Here is a 22,896-nt window from a genome sequence, read left to right as displayed (position 1 = left end):
CTACACGTACCTCTCCAACTACGGATCTTGGGAATTTTTATTGCTATTGGTTCAAACATCAAAATTTTGTTGAAGGAAAATTAAAAGTTGCCCTCAGAATGGTACAGCAGTTATATAAGCCAATTTAAAACACTTCAGCAAAGAACGAGCGAGTAGCAGACAGCATTTTAAAAATGTATTTCAGAATTTATACAGCAAGTGAAAACCCTTTTCCTCACATTCTCTTAGTACTTCTTTTAGTACAGGTGACGCGAGTTTGGATAGTAAAAATATTTAAATGTTGAAGAATTGGGATACATTTTGACATTAGCAAGATAATTATCTTAGATACTATAGTGTATTATACCCATTTTACAGTGTGTTATCTTTATAATTACATTAATTGTTTTGTTTTGTTTTCTTTGTAGCCTCTCTATGGGTTCTATGCATCAGATCACATCCCTTTCCGATTTGCATCTGGGGGAGGACGAGAACTCCATTTTATGGAAGAGAAAGAGGTTGACTTAGGGGAACTTGTAAATGTACAGATGCCTAAACTACCACTAGATGTAACGTTGCGTGGTGAGTAATCTGCAAATATGTAATTAACAGAGAACATACTTAATTTCTTAAAGCTTTTGCTTACCTCCTTGCTCTTAAGTTTCAATGTGTCGAAACCGTCGTCATTTGAGAAAACATTTTTGGGATACACCCAATACTCTGCAAGAGGAGCACTTCTATCTTCTTATTTTCCTTTGATTTATATATAGTGATTGTTGTATTTCTCTGCTTCTCTTAATTACGAGTGGTATCCAATTAGTTATTCACCTAGACAGGAAGGAATGCAAATGGGCTCAACTTGTCATCACTGTTTTTCGATGTAGTTCCCATGACGGTCTATGCACCATCGCCACTTTGTCGGCAGCGAAAAATTCCCAGAGGAAAAATAGTCTGTCATGGCCTGCAAAACACTGGGGAAACAGTCTGTTGGGTCCAGTTTTTCGTCCCCTGTCACCAGTTGAGCCAGGAATTTGTCCTGGTCCTTCTCAAAGAAGTTCAACAAGTCGTAGGACAGCTGCATTCGGCACTGCTTCTGTGCCGGCGTGAACATTCTGGGGACCCAACGAGCACAGACCTTAGACATGCTCAAGCCGTCATGCAGAATCGTCAGGACGGATCCTTGAGATATGCTACATGCTGCTCAATTTCGGTGACCTTCATACGGCGATCGTGCAGGACTGTGTCCTCAACTTTGCGGCATATTTCCGTGGTGACTGCGTCCGCGAGTCTTCCGGAGCGAGGGTTATCCTCAATGGACTCCCGTCCCCACTTAATTGCTTTAACCAGTATTAGACCTGAAATTCTGACGGTGCTGCATCTCGGTACACTTTCACCAGTTGATCGTGAATCTCCTTTGGTCCCTTCCCTTGAGTGAGAAACTGGATGACCTAGCAGTGCTCCAATTTCTGCAAATGCATTGTTTGCGGCGTAACACAAACATTCTTCTCACGGCCACTGCATTGCTCCGACTGACCTCAAATTGCGCAGTGGGGTTCTCCACAGTGGCCTTGGCGTGCGTGTCAGGCGTCATTATGCTTCGCCCCTCCCTTCCTTTCTAGATAGATAACCTATTGGGCGCCCCTCGTATATAATTTTAATCACTTTATCAATGTTTATTGTACCTCCAGAATGGTTTGAGATATCAAATAGTTATGAACAACATTATGATTTTTACTTTATTGATAATCGTTTGCGTGATAGGATATGATACTTATTATGTAAGCAGTTTTCTAAAGAAAACTCTTTGAAACCTGTCGAATTTTCAATCCTTTGTTCTTTATTCGAAATAGTCATATTATGAGCATAGTAGTCAACAGTAAAGTACTTTGGATGTGCGTTGCCCCATCCGTCTCGCTTGCGTTGTTACTGCTGTAGAGTCTGTTGGGAAAATACCTTTGTTTCTAACAATGAATAATAAGCGTGGTATTACAAGTTTTTGCTTAATATGTAGATCTGAAATGTTCAATAATCAGACATAGCCATTTAAAAAATAAAACTTTATGTTGGGTTCGAAACACTTAATTTAGTGATATTGCAATATATCATACAATGTTCCCCGGCCATCATTGACACCGTTCAAAACTTCAGCGTGTATTATAAATTGGTTAAAAAGTTATAAGGGCACTTCAAGCTATATGGTCCACCCTGTATAGTTTAATTAAAAGCATAATCAATCCCGGGGAGATAAATCATGCGCTAGCGCTACAACAATCCTGAGTATTTGCTGCTTGAGGTGAACATTAATAAATACAAATTGCATTATGTATAGACCCCTTAGTGCTCGTATGCTATCAATGATTGAGGAAGCTCTTTCCATCCACGTTTTAGCCTATAAAGATATCATAGTTTTAGGTGTTATCAATGCAAATTTTCGTAAGAAAAACGATGCGAAAACAAAGGATGCATTAGCAATGTTCGATCATTAAATCTGCCGGTTTTACCACTTAACTCTACACATGACATTAAAAATTCACATTACTGGATTGGTCACATTGCAGTATCAAAACTCAGCAAAGTAATGCAACACAGCCAGTTAGCTGCACCAGGAATATCTAAGCACGATCTTGTGTTTCTTTCATACTCAATACGTGCTCCGAAATATAAACCTAAAATCATATCGTATAGAGACTTTAAAAATATGAACCACGTAACTTTATTGCACGATGCAGCCACTCGGTCATGGGGTGACATATTATTAATTCCAAATTCGGGTAATAAAATTTTTGTATTTAATGAAATGTTACTTGGCTTATATGACAAACATGCACCCGTTCGCGCTGTGCGAGTCAAACGAAAACCAGCACCGTGAATTACTTCTGAAATAAGGGATTATATGTCAACCCGCGATTCATGTTTTCGCAAATTCAAGAGAACGCGCAATACTAAAGGGTGGAACATTTATAAAAAGTGGCTTAACAAAACAAAACAAATGTTAAGAAATGCACATGGGAAAAGTAATCGATTATTATGAATAGTTTATGTTTTACACAAAACTGATTATTAATAAAAATAAAATGTCATAAAATTAAAATTCAATTTTATCAATGCTATAGATAGAAATAGCTCTCCCTGCTGGTCTAGTGGCTAGCGTCCCCACTTTTTTTGCACGAGGTTCCTTTCTCGATTCCCGGTAGAAGAGAATCGAAATTTGAACGCACTACGGTGGTTCGAATTTCTGCAGGTCCACATCTCGATGTAGAAAAGCATCGTTGAGTTGAGTTGAATTTGAGTTTAGCGTTCCTTTCAGCAGAAAGGTTATATGAGGCATGGACCTACTGATTAACGTGGAATCCAAAACCATCTCGACAGTCTATGATGTCCGACATCTTTAATGAGCCGGTGGCTGCCCCAGGTCTTCTGTTTTGGAACTGGTTTCACTGTTCTTTTCCTACCTTTGGAAGACACAACCACGTTAGGCCGCGAACACCCGATAAGTCTTGCTGTTTCCGAGATTCTTGTTTCCAGCCGTCTGGTCATCACAATCTGGCCTCTATCAAACCACTATGCATGGCTGTCTTTCCCCATTCTACGCACAAGCATCATACTGACTCACTGACTGACCGAGTGAGATTCCTGTCATCGTCTGGCGAGCAATTTTGCTGTCCCCTGTGCCTCTTACATCAGCACAATAATATCGTTCGAGAAGTAGTGGATGGTCATAATGTTTTGGCTGGTCATTTTATATAATCTATTAGAAGTTCAATAATCTTTTACCTCATTAAATTACATAATTTGTATTTATTTGAGTAATAACGTTCCATTATGCACCGAGACTAAGGGAGACGGTGATGATGATACTGGTGGAATAATGAAAAGGGATAAAACGGGAGAAGTCCAAGAAAATCCACTTATAAAGCTCGGTTGGCACGGGCTAGGATCGAATCAGAGACCCCATGTTCCAAAGATAAGCGCTCTACGGCTGAGGCACTGTGCCTTCCTCAACTATAATGTGTGATATGTAATTTCGGGATTTTTGTTTCTTCTGTCTTTTTCTAAACTAAGTGAAATCTAAGGGGACTACAAGGGCATTTCTCGGGAACCACTTGCGGTATGCGGGCCATAGGTTAAGAAACAGAGTAATAATAATTTCTGCTTATTATTGTTTCTCACCTTTTTGAAACAAACAACCCTGTCCTGTAATCGTTGAAGGTAGCAGACAGAGTTAGCTATTTCAATTATGGAAAAGAATTTGTCTGGATTTTTCTCTTTTCTTTCTTTTCTTTATTTTTTTCAATCTTAGAAGAAGTCAACTTTTTTTTTTTTTTTCCATAGCAGAAACATACCAGAGAATGGCTTCTGGAGTCCAAACCCCTTCTGAAATTTCGTTGTTCAAGGTTGACCGGGATTTTCGTACGTAAATAATCGATGAATAGCCGGATCATGATGAAACTTGCGGGTGACATAATGTATTCCTTCTCGAGTAACTAGCGTCCGGCATGACGAATTTGGCGCATGTGCAGCAGTTGCAGCAAACATGGTGGCAAGCAGTGTGTCTGTGGAACAGCGGTGTGTAATAAAATTTCTTGTGAAGGAGAAGGTTAAACCAGCTGAGATTTTCAAAAGATTGCAAGCACAATATGGTGAACAAACGATGTCACGGACAAGAATGTACGAATGGTGTGAACAGTTTCGCGAAGGACTGGAGCTGGTGACAAATGAAGCGCATGGACACATTTACCCGACTGCAGTCACACTAATGAATATCGCACCTGTTGAGCAAATGCTTCTTGAGAACCGGCGAGTAACAGTGCGGGATATTGCTGCCGAGATGAATATCAGTGTCGGGAGTGTTGAGACAATCATTCACGATCACTTACGTTTCCTCAAAATCTGTGCAAGGTGGGTTCCCCGCCAGCTGACATTTGATCAGAAGTGGACACGCATAACGGTTTGTGAACAGCTTCTGAATCGGTTTCGAGCCGAAGGTGATGAATTGTTGCAATCCATCATTACGCGTGATGAAACATGATTGCACAATTCAACCCCAGAGACCAAAAGAAGCAGCATGGAGTGGCGGCATAAAGGTTCCCCGCCGCCCAAGAAAAAGCAAAACGCAGCCGTCCGCTGGAAACATCATGGCAAGTGTCTTCTGGGACATGAAGAGTGTTATCTATGTGGATTTTCTGGACAAAGGGAGCACAATTAATACCCAGTATTACTCCACATTGTTGAGTGGTGCTGTACGAAAGTCCATTCGCAAAAAGAGACCTGGGATGTTGTCTGGAAATGTCATTCTTCTCCATGACAATGCCCACCCTCACACGGCCAATATGACAACAACTGGCCGAAATGCGCTGGGAAGTCATCCCCCCTACAGTCCAGATCTAGTCACCAGTGATTATCATTTGTTTGTACCCTTTAAAGACCATCTGGGAGGGAAGAAATTCACGACAGATGAAGCACTGCGGAACGAAGTCCTCCAGTGATTACGACAACAACCAAGTTCTTTCTACGCCAAAGGAATCAGGGAGCTGCCACATCGATGCCTCGACGCGCACGGAGAATACTTTGAAAAGCTGATATAGTTTGGTGCTTCTTCTACTATCTGTTTCCTCTGAAGAAAGAAAAGTCCCGGTCAACCTTGAACGACCCTTGTATCTATATGAGTAATTAAAAATAGGTAGCAGCATCATCATTAGGTTAGAGATTAAAGAATCACCCATTGCTGTTATGCTAAAAATGAGTAAGAAGTTTGCAGAACATTCATTCTAAATATTTGGCCTGATACTGTTAATAAATGAAGATAATATTCACGAATCCTTAGTGAATGTTGGTCTCACATTTGTACTGTCCGGTCTTGCTGATATTTATTTTGTTAAAAACAAAGCAAGCTTGACTATACAACTGCAACAATATCAGGACATCCATAGTTTGATATATATATATATTACTGGAAATAGGTTAAACATCAATGAAACGAATCTTACTTTATGCTTTAGTTGTGTAAATTATTTCTTCAATTTTTCTCTCTGTTCGACAGTTTTGTTCGCGAAATAAGACAAGTTTAAAGATGTTGAGGAATATACTGAAAAGTGAAATAGTACTAAATTGAAAATCATAATTTCCACTACGCTCTATACTCTTTAAATCTTGTCCTTACTTCGCAACAAAGATGCCGAAAACAGTCTAAAATTAACATTACCGTGTTAATCAGTGTTCGAAGTGGAAAAAAAGTAGAGGTGGTATGCTTTATTAGATTTTGACTCGACATACCGGTTATCTAAATGTTGAAATGCAGTGAGGATATGTTGCGTAAAAGATTGCATGTCTATTTACATAATGACTGAAAACCATTGGAGAGCTTATCTGTAGTTACAGGGTTAGACATGGAGAGATTTTTTTCCCCTGCCAACAACTTCCTGAAAAAAATTAAAATATTCCCGTATGTTGTACTATAGAGAATTATACACGAAAATGCTCAAGAACCGAGTCTTTATATTAACAATTTTCTGCGGGAAAACTTCTGGACTCCTACTCGACTGAAGGGTATTCCGAACACCCTAATCGTACCTACAGGCGCCATTCAAGCGAGATATTACAGACGTAAAGTGAAGTCGATACGACTTTTCAGCGATATATAACACATGCCAATCCCCGCGTGTCTCTTTGGGGGCGGGGCAGTGAGTTGTTAGTAAAATAATTATTGTCTATGATTGCAATCTGTTCGTATCATAAAACTTACATATGCGCTACAAAACCTGCCCTGCATTCTGTGCCTCAATTTCGGCATGATTGTATAGCAAAACACGCTCCCTGTTTATTATAAAACATCATCTGCCCCTATTTGCCCCCCTTATGTACTATAGGTATTTTTCTACTACATGTCTAAGAATAACATATGTCCGTTCTGTGCATTTTTTTCCATTTTTCATCCGCCACGTTGGATCCGTCATATTGCATTTTGCACTTTTAACATTGAATTCGCACTCAGCGACTACGGAAACCTTGTACCTACCTGCTTTTAGTTCCATAGCAGTGTTTTGCATTTTGTCCGCCATATTAGATCCGTCATTTTGAATTTTACACTTCTGGTATCCGATTCATACATAGCGAAGTCGAATATCTCTATATACCTAATTGCAGATCCATAGCTTGTTTTTTTGTAATTGTGTCTACCATGTTGGATCTGTCATTTTGATTTGTAAACATTTGACGTCAGATTCGTATTCAGCTACCTTTTAAACCTATATATACCACGTCTGAAAACAATTACATCATAGCTTCCTGTTTTGTCCACGTTTTCTGGTATTTAGGAGCGTGCCTTTTTCTGATCTTCAAATGATCGCCACGCCCCCTACAGGTCGCATTCAAGCGAGATATTTCACATATGAGGTGTACTCGGTATGATCTTTCCAACGATATATAACACATGCAGATTCCCGCGTACCACCTCAATACTTCGTAAGTATTTCCCTAAGTATTTCTATTAGCTGCCCTCATGTATTTTATTTTAATGTCTTCATGCTTCCCATTTTTTTCTTCTTTATATTTCCTAAATTTATTTTTCTTATGTTCAGCACATTGGTTATGTATTGAGGGTGTTCAGCCCACCATACCAGAAAATCCACCGCCAATCTCCAAAGAACAACAGAAGATAGATAGCATTGATCCAGCTGCCAAGTTAGCTAAGGCAAAGGAGAAAGGTGAAGGAGCAGGAAAGCCTGTGACTGGGTAAGTTTAAAATTATTAAGTATACTGTTTGTAGAGATGCAGAAAAGCCGACTTTTTCTTTTTTTAAGAAGGTGGGGGAGCAGGAGAGAGAACAAGCCCGAATTTAATGTTCTAGGGAGACTGTTCTATTGTCTTCACCTTTATGGATGACAAAGACAACTTAGATTTTTTCTGTTTTACCTGTAATAACGTAACAGCCAAGTTAACATTAGTTAAGCTTGCCCTTAGGTTGTGCTTCCATTGTATCGTGTGCTTGTCTGCACTAATTGGCAGTGTTTTAAAGCATTCAAAATTCTTTACAAGGCACGTTCTCGCCCAATACGTTCTGGAGAGATTCCACCGTTTCCAGCAGTACCTGTTTCGTCTGGAGGTTTGAATGCCTGTCCATGTCAACATTCAAGGTCGTGGTTTGTTCGTTGATGTTTAGCGTCCCTTTTGAGGCACCGAGGCTATATAAGACGTGGATCTACAGTTAAGGTGTAATGGTGTTTACTTTTGCTCTTGGATACGGATGTGCCGCAGGGAAGTTTCCGGATAAAGGAGCGACACTTTTATGTAATAATTATGAATGAGATGGATTTTCAACACTATACACATATATAGAAGTGTTGTTCACATGCACGAATCGAGAGCATCAATTCTAGAGGGATGCACAAAAATTGTTACAGCAACACAATCGGAAATAAAATACACATTAGTATAACATATGTATTTTCTGATATGTTTTGCTACTACATCTAGGGAATGCGGTAGCTCAGTGGTAGTTCGTTTACTGCTGGTGTGTGTGGTCCCTGGTTCAATCCCAGCTCGCACCAAGTGGACTTTGTCGTGGGCAAACACGATATGCGTGGGGAGCTCCCTCATGGCTAAACTGTTAGCGTACCTGCCTTTGGCGTGGGAGACCCGGGTTCGATTCCGGCGGGAGCTCTTGTAATTCGGATTCCACGTTAATCAGTAAGCCCACGTCTCATATAGCCTCGCTGCTGAAAGGGACGCTAAACTAAAATCAACTTAATTTTAACGATGTGCATGGGTTTTCTCTGTGTTCTCCCGTTTCCTTTCACTTTCTTCATTCCACCATTTCGTTCATTCTCATAATCGCCGTCTTCTTTAGCCTACACGGCATAACCGTGAGACATAAAATAGAAAGATTTCATTTCATTTACTACATCTAAGGTTACCTCAGTGATACATTATCCTGTAGTACTGATTACATAAAGTAAAAGAAAAGTTTTAAAAAAAAATCTTAAAGAGCTATGCAAGGCGTACGTGCTCGTTGTAGAGTTCCTTCCCGCCAAATACTTGAATCACATTAGTGATCACTGCGTGACTGCTGGGTTTGGCCTCTTGTACAAGCTCAGTATGACGTCATAGCCATGCAGAAGAAAGGAATAACACAAAAGAGACTTCAGTTGGCTGAATCATACATGTTTTTTGGTGAAGAAGTAAAGAACATCTGTGGTAAATTTAAACGTTTATTTTCCCATAGCAAAGCGAAGATAACTGGGCAAAGCAAAAATAAATGTTCATTGAAATTAAGATCCCAACTTGCTCTAGCCGATTGAAAGTATGCATAAATGCAAATTGAATAAAATAACCAGAAACTAGAGTTTAGCACAGAGGTAGAATCCTAACCACCGCAATGCGTTTAAAGTTCAATAATTTTCACCGAGAATCGAACCCGGGATCATGTGAACCAAAGACTCACGCGCTAGCCACCAGAGCACCAGTAAGGGTAAAATTCGAGGAGGTAAGCGTGCTGATACTTCAGTTAAGCATGCCGCGTTGGTAGATGTTGCTTTGGAGCACCCAAAACCAATTTCCAATACTTCTCCTTCAGATACGTTTTTGCTGGCAAGCGGATTGGAATGAAGAGGAGGGAATAAGCTTCATTCTGTGAAACAATATATTGCGTTAATTGACATACTAGATGCTTGTGTATCAAGCCACTTTCATCCAATACATTCCTATTTTGTACAGTCAGTTCTGTTGTGAACAGTATATCCTTCCACTGCGTATTCTCGTAGATCCAAATATTGAGGTATTAGAAAATATTCTAGACATCCGCATAACTTCATATTTTGAGGGCTGAAGTTACTTGTACTAATCGACTCATAATTGTTTTATTTGTGTAAGTGATCTTGTTTACGTTCTCTGTTATATCTATATATAGTATTAAGCCTGACACTGCTATATGTTATTGACTTTTGTGTTTGCTTTTTCGTTTGTGACTTTCTTTTATGTCTTCGCCTTCGGTGTTACATTTTATGATCTCTAAATAATTCTTTGAGAATTTAGAATATATAATGTTTGATCTTATTTCTTCACAAATTTAGTTTTTTTTCCCGCTAGCTGGCTTTTTATGGAAAAAAATTCTGGCTGTTGGGATATAGTGTGACAGGGACAAATCATTCATACCTAAATATCCTTTCTTGCTTGGATGCACTATTTTTCCGTTAGTAATTTTTTTTTTTTTTTTTTTTTAATGCTAATCATTATGTGAATATTTGCTCTTCACTAGTAGTCAAGTCAGGTTCAGTTCTTAAAATTAGTTTTAGCATTAAATCTTAGCATAAATATTCAAAAAAGAGACTTATCGCATATGGCATCGAGAAACTTGCAGGTCTGTTCTTTTAGCATTTAGGATCAGTTGAAAAATAGTATTAACCAGGGCCGTCCTTAAGAGGCTGCTCCCCCGACAAATGTCGGGATCCCAAAGCTTTTGAGAGGCCGTAAAAATATTATTTTAAAAACTTTTCTTCATTCAGTTGTTAGATTTTCAAGTTTAAATTCTCGACAGCAGCAAAATAATCGTTTTTTTTTGTTTGTTTGTTTGTTTGTTAAATTGAATAAATTTAGATTTAAAAACGTTGATTTAGCGACTTTCTAAACACCTTTTAGTGATAAGAATAAAGTTTAGTCCATTGATAATACTGGAATTTAGCACTTTTAAATAGGCTATTTTCATAAAACCGGAATTTGTAACTGCTGACGACCGTTGAGGAGCCCTCACAGAAGTTTGGAGACCCTTCACAGAAAATTTGTCTGAGGCCTATGAAATCTATGAATGATCCTTTTAACTAATGAATGAATATGTGAAATGAAGCAATGAAATCAGTAATTTCAAATCCTAATCATGGAGCACTTTGTTAATCACAAATTATTGCATAAATACAAGGGTCGTTCAAGGTTGACCGGGACTTTTATTTCTTCAGAGGAAATAGATAGCACAAGAAGCACCAAACTATGTGAGCTTTTCAAAGTATTCTACGTGCGCGTCGAGTCACCGTTGCCACTATTGTGGCAGCTCTCTGATTCCTTTGGCGTAGAGAGAACTTGGTTGTTGTTGTAGCCACTGGAGGACATAGTTCCGCAGTGCTTCATCTGTCTTGAATTTCTTCCCTTCCAAATGTGCAAACAAATGATAATCACTGGGAGCTAATCAGGACTATAGGGGAGATGGGGCAGAACTTCCCAGCGCATTTCGTCCAGTTGTCACATTGGCCGTGTGAGGGCAGGCATTGTCATGGAGAAGAATGACATTTCCAGACATCATCCCAGGTCTTTTCTTGCGAATGTACTTTCGTACAGCACTACTCAGCAATGTGGAGTAATACTGGGCATTTATTGTGCTCCCTTTGTCCAGAAAATCCACATGGATAACACCCTTCATGTCCCAGAAGACACTTGCCATGATCTTCCGTTTTCCCGTTCTTCACGAAACTGTTCACACAATTCGTACACTCTTGTCCGTGACATCATTTGTTCACCATACTGTGCTTGCAATCTTCTGAAAATCTTAGCTGGTTTAACTTTCTCCTTCACAAGAAATTTTATTGCACACCGCTACTCCACAGACACACTACTTGCAGCCATGTTCGCTGCAACTGCTGCGCATGCGCTAAATACGTCATGCCGGACGCTAGTTACTCGAGAAGGAATACATTATGTCACCCGCAAGTTTCATCATGATCCGGCTACTCATTATTATTTATGTACAAAAATCCCGTGAACCTTGAACGACCCTTGTATATTGCATATAATGAAATAAAGAAACCGTCTATTATGTTTTAACTTAATTAATCAACGTAACTAAACGTACAGAATCAATGTATTTATACCACCAATAAGTTTTTAAGAGCCGCTCCTGCTCATTTCCTCGTTCGTTCAATACACAAAGAACAATGTAATCGCAGAACTCACAAAGTTATTTGGCCATAATTAACCCAAAATGTAAATAATGTTACTCAAAAGGAATATTGACATCAGGATCAAGGAACAGAGGGACTAAGATCAGAATTCTGCATATTCAAATTTTTCTAACCAAACAGGGATGTCTAATCATAGTATTAAGGAGGTGAAAATCGTCAGGAAAACCACATCTCATATTGAAAGGAATGTGTTTAAGTCTTACTGTATAAGAAAGAAGAAATCTAAGTTGAAATTAAAGAAAATAATCTGAACAAAAAGTAAGACGGAGTTACGAAAGATTTTATTCAAAAATTCAATTTGCATCTATTTTGAATGTATTTTTTTCTTATTAAACAAGTACCCAACGACGTGATAGTAGTGTAATTTGGTCAAAGTGGTGAAATATACACGACTTATATTCTGTGAAGTAATGTTTGACGGCTAATGTACTCTTTATTGTGACTATGTTTATGAACTTTTTGTGATATTTTCGATACACATTAGTGATAGTATGGTTTCTTAGTTGGCCTACTATTTTTTGCAATGAAATATAGTAATTGTATGGTGCGTTTTTCTTGACTAAATGCTATGACTAACCTTACAGTACCAATGTGTTTATTCCTGCAAAAATATTTTCGAAAATCGCTGCTGCCTTCATCCTCAGTCGCTTCAAGTACGAGAAACGATTAATACACTAAACTCACATATTTATGAGTCTGTGTTTCAACTTATATTCCTACTCTATTGTAGTCGTTCCAAAACTAAATAACTGAAATCAACTTAGTTTATCCACTATTAAACCGTCACTTCACAGAATAAAACATACTTTATAATCCTATAACCATTATGACGAACGGCTTCCACTATCACGCCCCTGGATTCATACATAATGTCAATTAATAAGCAAGTACAAACTCGATGAATTTTAATTTTCGACAGCCCCAATTCTTGTCATGATTGCCTTAATCCAAATTTAACATTTGTTAATTATAGGTGAATAATTTTGTGACTTCTGCGATTACACTGCTTTTTTACATTTGAGTTTCAGAGGAAGAGTGAGGGGGTGGTTCTCGAAAACTTATTATTGGGATAAATATTATGGCTTTATAAGTTACTTATATATACTGTGTATAGTTGCCTGTTATTTGTATATTTTACGTACCTAACGGCGGTCGAATTGATCTGGAAAACGGATTAGCCCAGAGAATAGCATGTAGTATCGACATAAAAGCAATATGTAAGACACAGGTAAACCATAAACATCTCTTACATACTCGTACACTCACTTTTATTTGTTTCAATGTATAATTTGTTGTTTTGTTTTGCAGAAAAGTACAGAAATTGCGAAATGTTGAAACTGTTCATGTAAAGCAGCTCGCAACACACGAGTTATCTGTGGAACAACAACTGTATTATAAGGAGATTACAGAAGCTTGTGTAGGTTCAGATGAAGCGCGTAGAGCTGTAAGTATCGGTTTCTTTAATATTTATCTTCCTATAAAAAGCAGTTCAATGCTGTGGTATGTACACTCATGTCCAAAATTATTGTCGCATGTCTATAAATATGTTGTTCTAGGAATATAATTTGATAATGAATTCGCCCGGTATTTCTTATAATGTTAGTATGTGTATAATCGGCAAAGACATGTATGTGGCAAATTTCATGTCAAAAGAGCAGTAAATAAGAACAATAAAACGAAAATAAAACTTTCTTCTCCATTTACCAAGGTTTTGTTTTACTCAATCCAATTTTCGTATTTAATTTTTTCCCTATGAAATTTACCACAAATATACATTTCCAAATTATACACAAAGTATCAGTATTAAAAGTGTCCTGCAACATCATTATCAAATTATATTCTTACAAAAAGACAGTTATAGATATGCGACAATCATTTTGGACATGAGTGTACATCCTTACCTTTGGTGTGCACAAACGTGGATTCAGTTTGGATATCTTTAGATTTTCGGCTATATAGTATCGTGAGGCTGTAAATGAGATGTAAGTTAAGATAACAAACTCTGTTTATAAAATCAAGTTGCTCAGTAAACAATACCTAGTTCAGCTAATGTTCTAATCGTATATGATATAACTAAAACGTCTCTTTTGTATCCCAACAATCCTGTTTCGTTGAAAAAAGTAGTATAAACAAGTCAGTATTTGTTCTGTATTTCCTGGGAGGAAGATCTGTATACACTAGATTTCGTTGTGTATGATTTCTAATTCAGTTGCTAATGAAAGTTTATAATGGTCAGGGTGAAGAAGGTTTTTGTTCTAAGACAATAAAAACACAAAGAGTGAAAAAGTGACTGACTTGACAGAGACTCGAACCCGGGACCTCCAGCATACTGTGCCGATGCGTTAATCACTACGCCACCCAGTCCGCTTCCCAGAACAGCTTCACTTTTTCGCTCTTTGTGTTAGAATTCGCACATATAGAGGATTTAGTGTGTAAAATAACAAATCGGTTGTTTCCTTCTTTCATTACTATATATAATATAATAAATCCTAAAATTAAGAAAGTATTTAATAAAAATAATTTCCTCAGAGCACGAGGAAAGAAATTGCTTCCTTATATCGTGATAAAATGAAATCTTCAGTTTAGTGTACCACAGCAATGTCCTTTAATCTAAAGTAGAGTGTCTATTGATCAAGAGAATTGGAAAAGCCGAGAAAAAATCAATAAATTATCAGGTAGGTCAAGAAAGTCAAGAAATTAAACCTATGGTCCAGAATATTTTTTTCACAGTGATCAACTGCTAAATTTATTTTCCTTAATTTATGAAGAAAATTGAGCGGTTGAAATCGTGAGTTTGAATTTTGGAGCACTGCTCGTACTTCGTGTAGAACAAGACACAGTCATGAGGAGTTTGTGAAACACCATCAGTAAAAGAATCCTTGCAATTGTTTGATCATAGTAAAGTGAGACTTGATGATTTCTTAATGAGCACCTTGAAGAAAGATAATGTATTGAATAAAGATTTGATCAAATTTTTCCATCCCATCATTAATATTGCTTTATGGAGAGACTGGTTGAACGAGGAATTTCAGTAAATAAATAATGTTTGTAGAGAATATGTTACAATATCCTTTAATTGCTCAAAGGTCAGTTTATGCGATTGTTATATTAACACGTAATCTTTTAAAGCTAAACGTATCAAAAGCTATGATACAAGCAGCTAGGAACTCATTATCTATACGAAAAGAACCATAAAAAAAAAATAAAAAAATAATAATAATAATAAAAAAAGCTCTACAAATTGAGGAGCAGAATGAACAAAATGACACAGCATTGACCTAAAGATCTTGGAAGGAAAAGGCCAGTAATGGTTGAAAAAAATTAAGTCATTGAAAGTGTTGACCGAGAGATTGTGGCATTAAAAAAAGAAAAAAATGTGTTTAGTTGTGCTTAAGATTTATGTATATGTGAAGTTTTATAACCATATTGAAATTGTAAAAAAAAAAAAGTTTACCGTCCCACGTTTATGCCGGTTAGGCTAAAGGAGACGGTGATGACAAGAGATGAATGAAATAGTGGAATGAAGAAAGTGCGAGGAAACGGGACAACTCCGAGAAAACCCACACACACGGTGTTTGTCCACCACAAAGTTCACTTGGCGGATGAAGTATGAAGGATTAATTTTTACATGTATTAATGGACAAAGCAAATCTCTCTCTCTGTTCCTTAAAAAAAAAAAAAAAAAAAGCTTAATTTTTCATCTTAATTAGCCTTTTGATAGTTTTCCATTAAAAAAAAATCAATTTCTAATTTCTAAAGGTTCTAAATAGAGATTGATAAAATAATTGGTTTTGTTATTAGAGATCCTGTGAAGACAGCGGATCAATGATGAAATTCATTGCTTTGAAAGAATTGATTTAATGAAAACGGAAGGAGGTAGAGGAAGTCGATGAATTTCCCGGACACTATGTTGTCCACCAGAAACTTACGTGATCTGGGATCAAACTAGAGATCCGTTGTACCAGAAATAAGTCCTGTACTACGTGCGGTGTATTCCTTCATTCTCCAGCTTGCATGTATAAAGATTAGTGTAGAACAACGTGGAATGTTAAATAAATCACAATGATACAGAAATAGGAAAAAGAATGAATTTCCGAGGTTGCGTTATTAATTCATTCACTATTGGATTCATCCGAATGTATCATATTGTTTCTGTTATGGAAGCACCGAGCGTAACTGGGTTGGTATGGTGTAGACGCATATTAATAATCACTTAGACATCTCCTCGTGTTACAGTCAAACTTAGGCGATGAAACATGGAGCTCGATCAAGTGGTTATTGGTGTATTTATTTTGAAAGAAAGGAGCGAAAGGTACGAAATCTGTGTGGCGGGAGGAGGGCTGTGACTAGTCTGACAGTGCAATTATGGTTTACTCTATTCAGGTCAAGCTACACGAGCTTTACAGACAAACTTCAACGAGCCGCGGTGGCTTAGTTGTAGAGCGCTCACCTCTGGTTAGATCGTAGCTGGTGCCAAATGGACTTTGTGGTGGACGAACACGTGTCGTTGGGTTTTCTCATGGTTTTTCCTGTTTCCGTCCATTTTCTTCGTTTTACCAGTTCATTCGTTATTGTAATCACCGTCTTCCTTATCCTCGGTGCCTAACCATAGATCGCAGTGAGTAGGAACCTTGTACAGCAATCTGTGAGGATCGATCCGCGCACACTTACACATCAATTAGCAACACGGATGTAATAATCTCAAACTGTCTGTAGACAATCTCGACCCTTGGATAGGTTTATACCATAACTGGATAAAAGACTACTTTATGTCAACAACTACTTCAGAATCCTTGTGAGAAGGATTTGGCGTCTTATGACCAGGCCAAGATTCACTGCCAACTGTTCAAAGGGGGAGGTTTGTAACAAAAGCCATGTGCATGTGGTGGAATATTGATGAGTCACTGTTCTGGAAGCTTGTTGCAGAGACATACTGTATATGGGAAGTTATGCCGGACAATTATAGTGAGTGGATGGCGTTATACCATAGAAATTTATGGCTCTGATGAACAAGAATAACATTTGCTTCAGGCCGATAACACCACGGATCACTGTCGTTACCCAGGAATGCCTGGAATTCTAATTGATACAACTGCCCGCAATCAGACTAAACCTTACCCCTTTGTAATTGTTATTTGTTTCGCTCCCTCGCAAATTTCTTACAAGGACAACAGTTTGAAACAGGTAATACGGACAATGAAGTAGACCAGTTTTCTTGTCTCAAATCTTCCAAATGATGGAATCGTAGCTCAACACAATGGACTTTACTTTGCAAAATGAAGTTCAAGTCATTACTCTTTTTACACAGTAGCATAAAACACAAATAACTTACTACACACCCTGATGATTGTCTTTGTTTGATTGATGATTTTTAGTATGATTGTCTTTGTGAAAAGACGAAAGACTTGCATATTAATACGTAAGTGATTAGATTAATAGAACTCTCAGACAGTTAAGCACTCGACTCTTTTATGGTTTTGGCATTGTTATAATTTGTGATGGCTCCTGGTGAATCGGAGTTGCAATCACTGCAACTAATGTTGGAGATGTGTGAACCCATGCTCCCTTGTTTAACTGTCAGATCGATGACAGTTTAAATTATGAAAATGGATCAGAAGTAAATGTTAAAATAATTTAATTTGTCGCGGATCCAAAAGTAGGTTTCTGTTACGCGTCAAATTGTATATACATTACTTTTTTTTCCTTATTTTATTCTTTCTTTTTATAAGTTTAATTTTCAAGAATTGAATCATTCTAACATGGGCCCGCGGGACATAAAAAAATTCTATTTTCTCGAGAAAGAAAAACAAATAAGTGACAAATACGAGGCATATTTGTAAAGTAAGGTTACAACCCCTGTAGGCGGACAAGTAATATTTTCGTACGTAAGTTGGCTATACTGCTTTCAATGTCAGCTTTCCGCTTCCTTTTAACGGCTCTTCCTGATTGCTGCGTGGAGCCGTGCAAGTAGTACGTGTTCACAATGGCACACCGGTTCAGAATTCCGCCTTCAAATATAAGTGAGCTCCTTCGTACGTTTTCGCCAAGTACAAGGTAAGCGTCAAGAGATATTCACCGAGCACTTGTTCCCGTCTATGGAAACATGAGTCGACAGAATGTAATTAAGTAGTCAAGAATGACGATGAGGAAATCAAGAACCCAAAGTTAAAATGTAATTCTAACAGCATAGACTAGAATTCTATGATTGGAATACCCCGACTTAAGAAGTGGCAGTTACGTTGAAAAGTAACTCTTGTATCACTAAATAAATTGTAGTATACATTTTGTCAGATACACATTTTTTGAATGAATACTAGCTGTTGTAACTTTACTTTTTGGACCAGCTTCCTATTATAGAAAAAAAAAAAAAAAAAAAGATTGCCTCAGACCACTTACACACAGCAAAACTAAGGAAGTAGAAAAAATGAACTGTGCTTTATGTCCTTATCTATGACTAAGTCATGAACTTTTACTATTAAAAAAGCATCCGAGACGCCACTTAGGTATTTTATGTCCAAGGCTTATGTATTTCACATGAAGATTTGAACGTTGAGCTTTCTAGCTATAAAGCTGTGGAAAGCTCAGGGAAAAAAAAATGTAGATGTAAGATGTTCATATTTAGTAATCCGGTTTCCTTATTTTGTTAATTTATTATTATTATTATTTTAATTCCAGGAAGCGTTGCAGAGTTTGGCTTCCGATCCTGGTCTTCACGAAATGTTACCGAGGATGTGTACCTTTATTGCAGAAGGTGTAAAAGTGAATGTTGTACAAAATAATTTAGCTCTTCTGATTTACCTGATGAGAATGGTCAAAGCTCTTCTAGACAACCAATCATTATATTTGGAGAAATATGTAAGTTCTACAGGCTTATCTGTCCATTTATTAAACTTGTTGCCTTGACTTGGCTAGGTTGAATATAATACCAATAGTGCATATTTAAGATTTTTAATTATCGATTTACTATTATTATTATTATTTGCTTGAATGTATACTGTCAAAATAACTAGTTTGTTATGATTAATTTATATTGTACAAATAAGCATTTTAAAAGGTACTGGTATTCCTACTTTTACCAAAGTTTAGACAGAACATAACAAGGAATCGTCTTTAATAATGTAATGAAAAGCAGTATTTTTTTCTCCTCACAACAGTTACAGAATATTATTTATCTCGTTAAGAATGAAATAATAATAATAATAATAACAATAATAATGATACGTACAATATCCAAAGAATGAGTGAAAGATTACTCATTAACACGACAGTCCAAACTATAAACTTTGAATTTCATTAGTAACTGTATATGTCACACATTAATAATGAAAAAAATGCAGTTTACTGACAATGGGGAAAAGGTCTTCTGTTGCTGCAGTAATAACCTCTTTGATAACCATAATGAACTCAGAGGTTCTTTTTGAACTAGGAGTTGAAATGAGTAATCATCTGGTGTTTACACAGAGATGCGAAGTCACAATTTTTCTCTAGTGGTTACTAACTGCAATAGTATCTTATGTCTTAGTCCAAGCCTGCGTAGCCTCTTAATCGTTCCTAGACCTTTTTATATGCAACAACTTAAATTATTGCATGTCTCGAGGGTCTTTTTATAAAATCTAAATTAACTGAAATTTTTATATTCCCTACTTTTTAATGACCCAAATGATAATTTTATCAAATTACATTGAGTATGTAACAGAGATAAGACTTTGTCATGAACAAAACTCTGAACATGACATATTAAAATACCAAGTATCCAAAATTCGTCTTTGCATGTAATCATTCAAATATTGAATATATATATCAGGGTGGTGGTGGCCCAAAAGTAAGTATACAGTCCCTACTGACCAGCTGACTGTATTTTATATAATTTCTTATTGTTATGAAACAGGTAGACCTAGTTGCTTTATTATTTGTTCTTAACGCCTTTTTACTTATAACTTAAGCGCGGCCCAGTCGAAGCAAATAAATCCATAAACTAGAATGTTATACTTTGAGCCACCCTATATATATATATATATATATATATATATATATATATATATATATATATATATATATATATATATATATATATATAGAGAGAGAGAGAGAGAGAGAGAGAGAGAGAATCTCCCCCCGTAATTTCTCTACAGTACTTTTCACTGCGGAACAATAACTAATATATATCGGAATGTATCAGCTGTCAATAAAAATGTATTGTTTTTTGAAGTTTATACTGTTCCTTCTTTTACTGCATTTACAGAAAAATTCTTAATACAAGAAACAAACTTTGGAACACTTAATGTGAAAGAAGTTTCACATCTCATGAATTGGAAAGCGGTTCGTGCAGGTTAACTTAACAAGATGGGTAAATGTATGAGCAATTTTAAACAGCGATAACTCTAAACAGTTTGATACGAGTAGATGTACTATCATGAAACTAGTGAAAGAATATTTCGAATTTCGCCTACATTATAGGGTGTATATTAAGATTTTTAAGGGAATACGTGTTAAACTGTTAAACTGTATTTTAAGATCTTGAACTATTTTTGACAGAAACTGTATAACCATTCATCTAATATTCTGAATACGAATTTTTAATGATTGTTTCGACTTACCATAACATTGAAGCCATAATGCTGGGAAAGAGTAATTTTATAGTTTGTATGTAATATATCGTAGAAAAGCCTGCTCTGATTATTTGACTTCCTACATTGAAACACAAGTTATTTATTCGTGGACTCGTTATTTTGGTTTCGTTTGAAGTGAGAGCAACATTTCTAAGCGGACTAATCTAAAAGAAAGATGGAAGAAAAATTAATATATTGAAGAATGTTTTGGGATGTAATGTGAAATGTGTAACGCTATTTTAAATTATTCAAAATTAGCGAATGCAGCCGCCCTATTTGCGTGACCTATATTGAATTCTTTCAAGTGAACGTCAGATTCGTATTCTCTGATTCGAAAAGCCTCGTATACCAAATTTCTTATTTTCATGATTACCAGCTCAAAGGAGTTCTCTCCCTTCCATATGCGTATGCTATTTTTGATGTGTGTAAGTGAAAATCCTTGTAACCTTTATTCCCATTCGCTTAGGAATCAAGTTTAGCAAACTCTTGTCTTAGTTTGTGGCCTAAGGAAAACATTTGTACAAGATTTAAAATTATTAAACTCAATGGTTCCGGAGATCTGACGATGAGTAAATTAGTAGGTAGGTAGTGAGTCAGAGTGTCTGCAGTATACAGTTTTTAATTATTAGATTCATTTCTTTAAAGCCAAATTATTTGGACTTTTTTTAATTACAAGTAAAATTTATGTTTGTTTATAACACTCAACAGTTTTTTTTTTAAAGTTTAGTGTCCCTTTTCAGCACCAAGGCTATATTAGACGTCTACCTACAGTTGAAGGTGGAATCCGAATCATAGTAATTCGTTCAAATTTTAATGCTCTCACACCGAATATCGAATCCGGATCCAAATGCATACGCACTGGCCATTAGACTATCGCTGAGAAATGCCTATTTAAATTATATTTGTTGTATTAGGGGCAGGATTTTTTGTACGATTACAGAACAGCTCGAAAAGGGTTATATTTAGCATCCTTCCAGCATTTATTCTGACGTTTATTGTTCTTATAGTCACGCCTATGTAAATTTTGTGTCGATTTAGAAAAGTTTGGTAGATTCCAATGGCATCTAATGAATTAGAAAAGAAGTTTTGTATTTTGTAAGATTTCTTTCCATGTTCTACAGGATATTAATGTTGCATAAATAAGACCATGTTGTTTATATTTTTAGCAATCAATTTTAAATTTATAGAAATGAAGACACTTTTTCTCTACTTTGTTCAGTGAAAACTCGAAGATACTTGTGTTTTTATACGAATAGAAGTAGTTCACACAGATACATTGTGGTTACTAATAAGCACCGAACTTAAGGGCGAGGAAGCGGGTGGCTAATCAGAGAACGTACTGTAGCATAGCGATTAACGCTCTGATAGTGTACGCTGAAGAGCTGGATTCTATTCTCGGTTCAGTCGTGCATATTTTACTCTGAATATCACTCAGACACTTTATATGGTATCACGTCAAAGTAAATTATCGACCCAATAATATCGACGTACATTTCATCGTCCGTACATAACATCGACGATACATTTTATCGACAACTAAAACATCGACTCCCAAATCATCCACAGCCAACTCGTCTACAGTCAAAACATTGACAGCCAATTCGACAGTTAATTCATTGACACTTAAAATATTGACACTGTAGGTAATTTAATTTGTGAAATGTTCCTGTAGATGGCAAGGGAACCTCCTTTGATATGTATTATCGCATTGCATTGCATGGGAATGCTTTCTTTTCCAGTATACTCGAAAGTTAGAAAATGCGATATGTATGTATGTATATATATATATATATATGTTTGTTTGAGTTGGGTTCGAAATTTGTCTCCCTTATACACGAAATAAAAAAATAGCTATATTAGAGGGTATAAATCATTTCATGTCGCAGATCATTCAATAAGACATCACGCTACAGTATTCTCAATCACTTAATAACGAGGTGAAGTGAATCTTGAGGCAATACATTTTTGGAAGTCTTTCGAGATGAAATGTGAGTATAGTGTGTTCATTGGAATATGTGAGCTCATGAAGTGTGTTCTGGTTCTGAGAAAGACGCTTATACAGTTTTGTTCCTTGATATATTTAACTTTCCTATTCATATTGGCAACTTGCACTAATTTTGTAAGTTATACCCTAGATACTTGATTCACTTACAGGAAGTTGGGAAATTCCACTCAAAAGGGTACACAGAAAAGGAAGAATTTACTATTATTGTAGACTTTGTAGGTGCGTAGATAGAGGGGTGTGCGGCTTTTCGGTTCAAATTTGACCACAATGTGTTTCTAAGGCTCCAGATAATGTTTCCGGGAAATCTAAGATCATGGAAATCTTAAAAAAGTTGCCTATAAATTATAGTAGTGCTATATGT

At 36.6% G+C, this 22,896-nt stretch overlaps 1 protein-coding gene across 2 annotated transcripts in view; it reads left to right on the top strand.

Moving 5' to 3' along the window:
- The window catches only part of Taf6 (TBP-associated factor 6), an 87,576-nt gene that overhangs the window by 24,168 nt on the left and 40,512 nt on the right, over positions 1-22,896 (top strand). For both annotated transcript variants that reach the window (XM_081769394.1, XM_081769393.1), the window contains exons 3-6: positions 408-561; positions 7,557-7,710; positions 13,230-13,365; positions 18,597-18,776. In XM_081769394.1, the coding sequence (XP_081625520.1) occupies positions 408-561; positions 7,557-7,710; positions 13,230-13,365; positions 18,597-18,776 (624 nt within the window). The remainder of the gene's footprint in view (positions 1-407; positions 562-7,556; positions 7,711-13,229; positions 13,366-18,596; positions 18,777-22,896) is intronic.

Source organism: Thermobia domestica, chromosome 8 (assembly GCF_964235325.1).
Source record: "Thermobia domestica chromosome 8, izTheDome1.hap1.1, whole genome shotgun sequence".
In the NCBI taxonomy this organism is placed as follows: Eukaryota; Metazoa; Arthropoda; class Insecta; order Zygentoma; family Lepismatidae; genus Thermobia; species Thermobia domestica.
The sequence above is the reverse complement of the archived record's forward strand: the minus strand, read 5'-3'. Positions and strand labels throughout refer to the sequence as shown.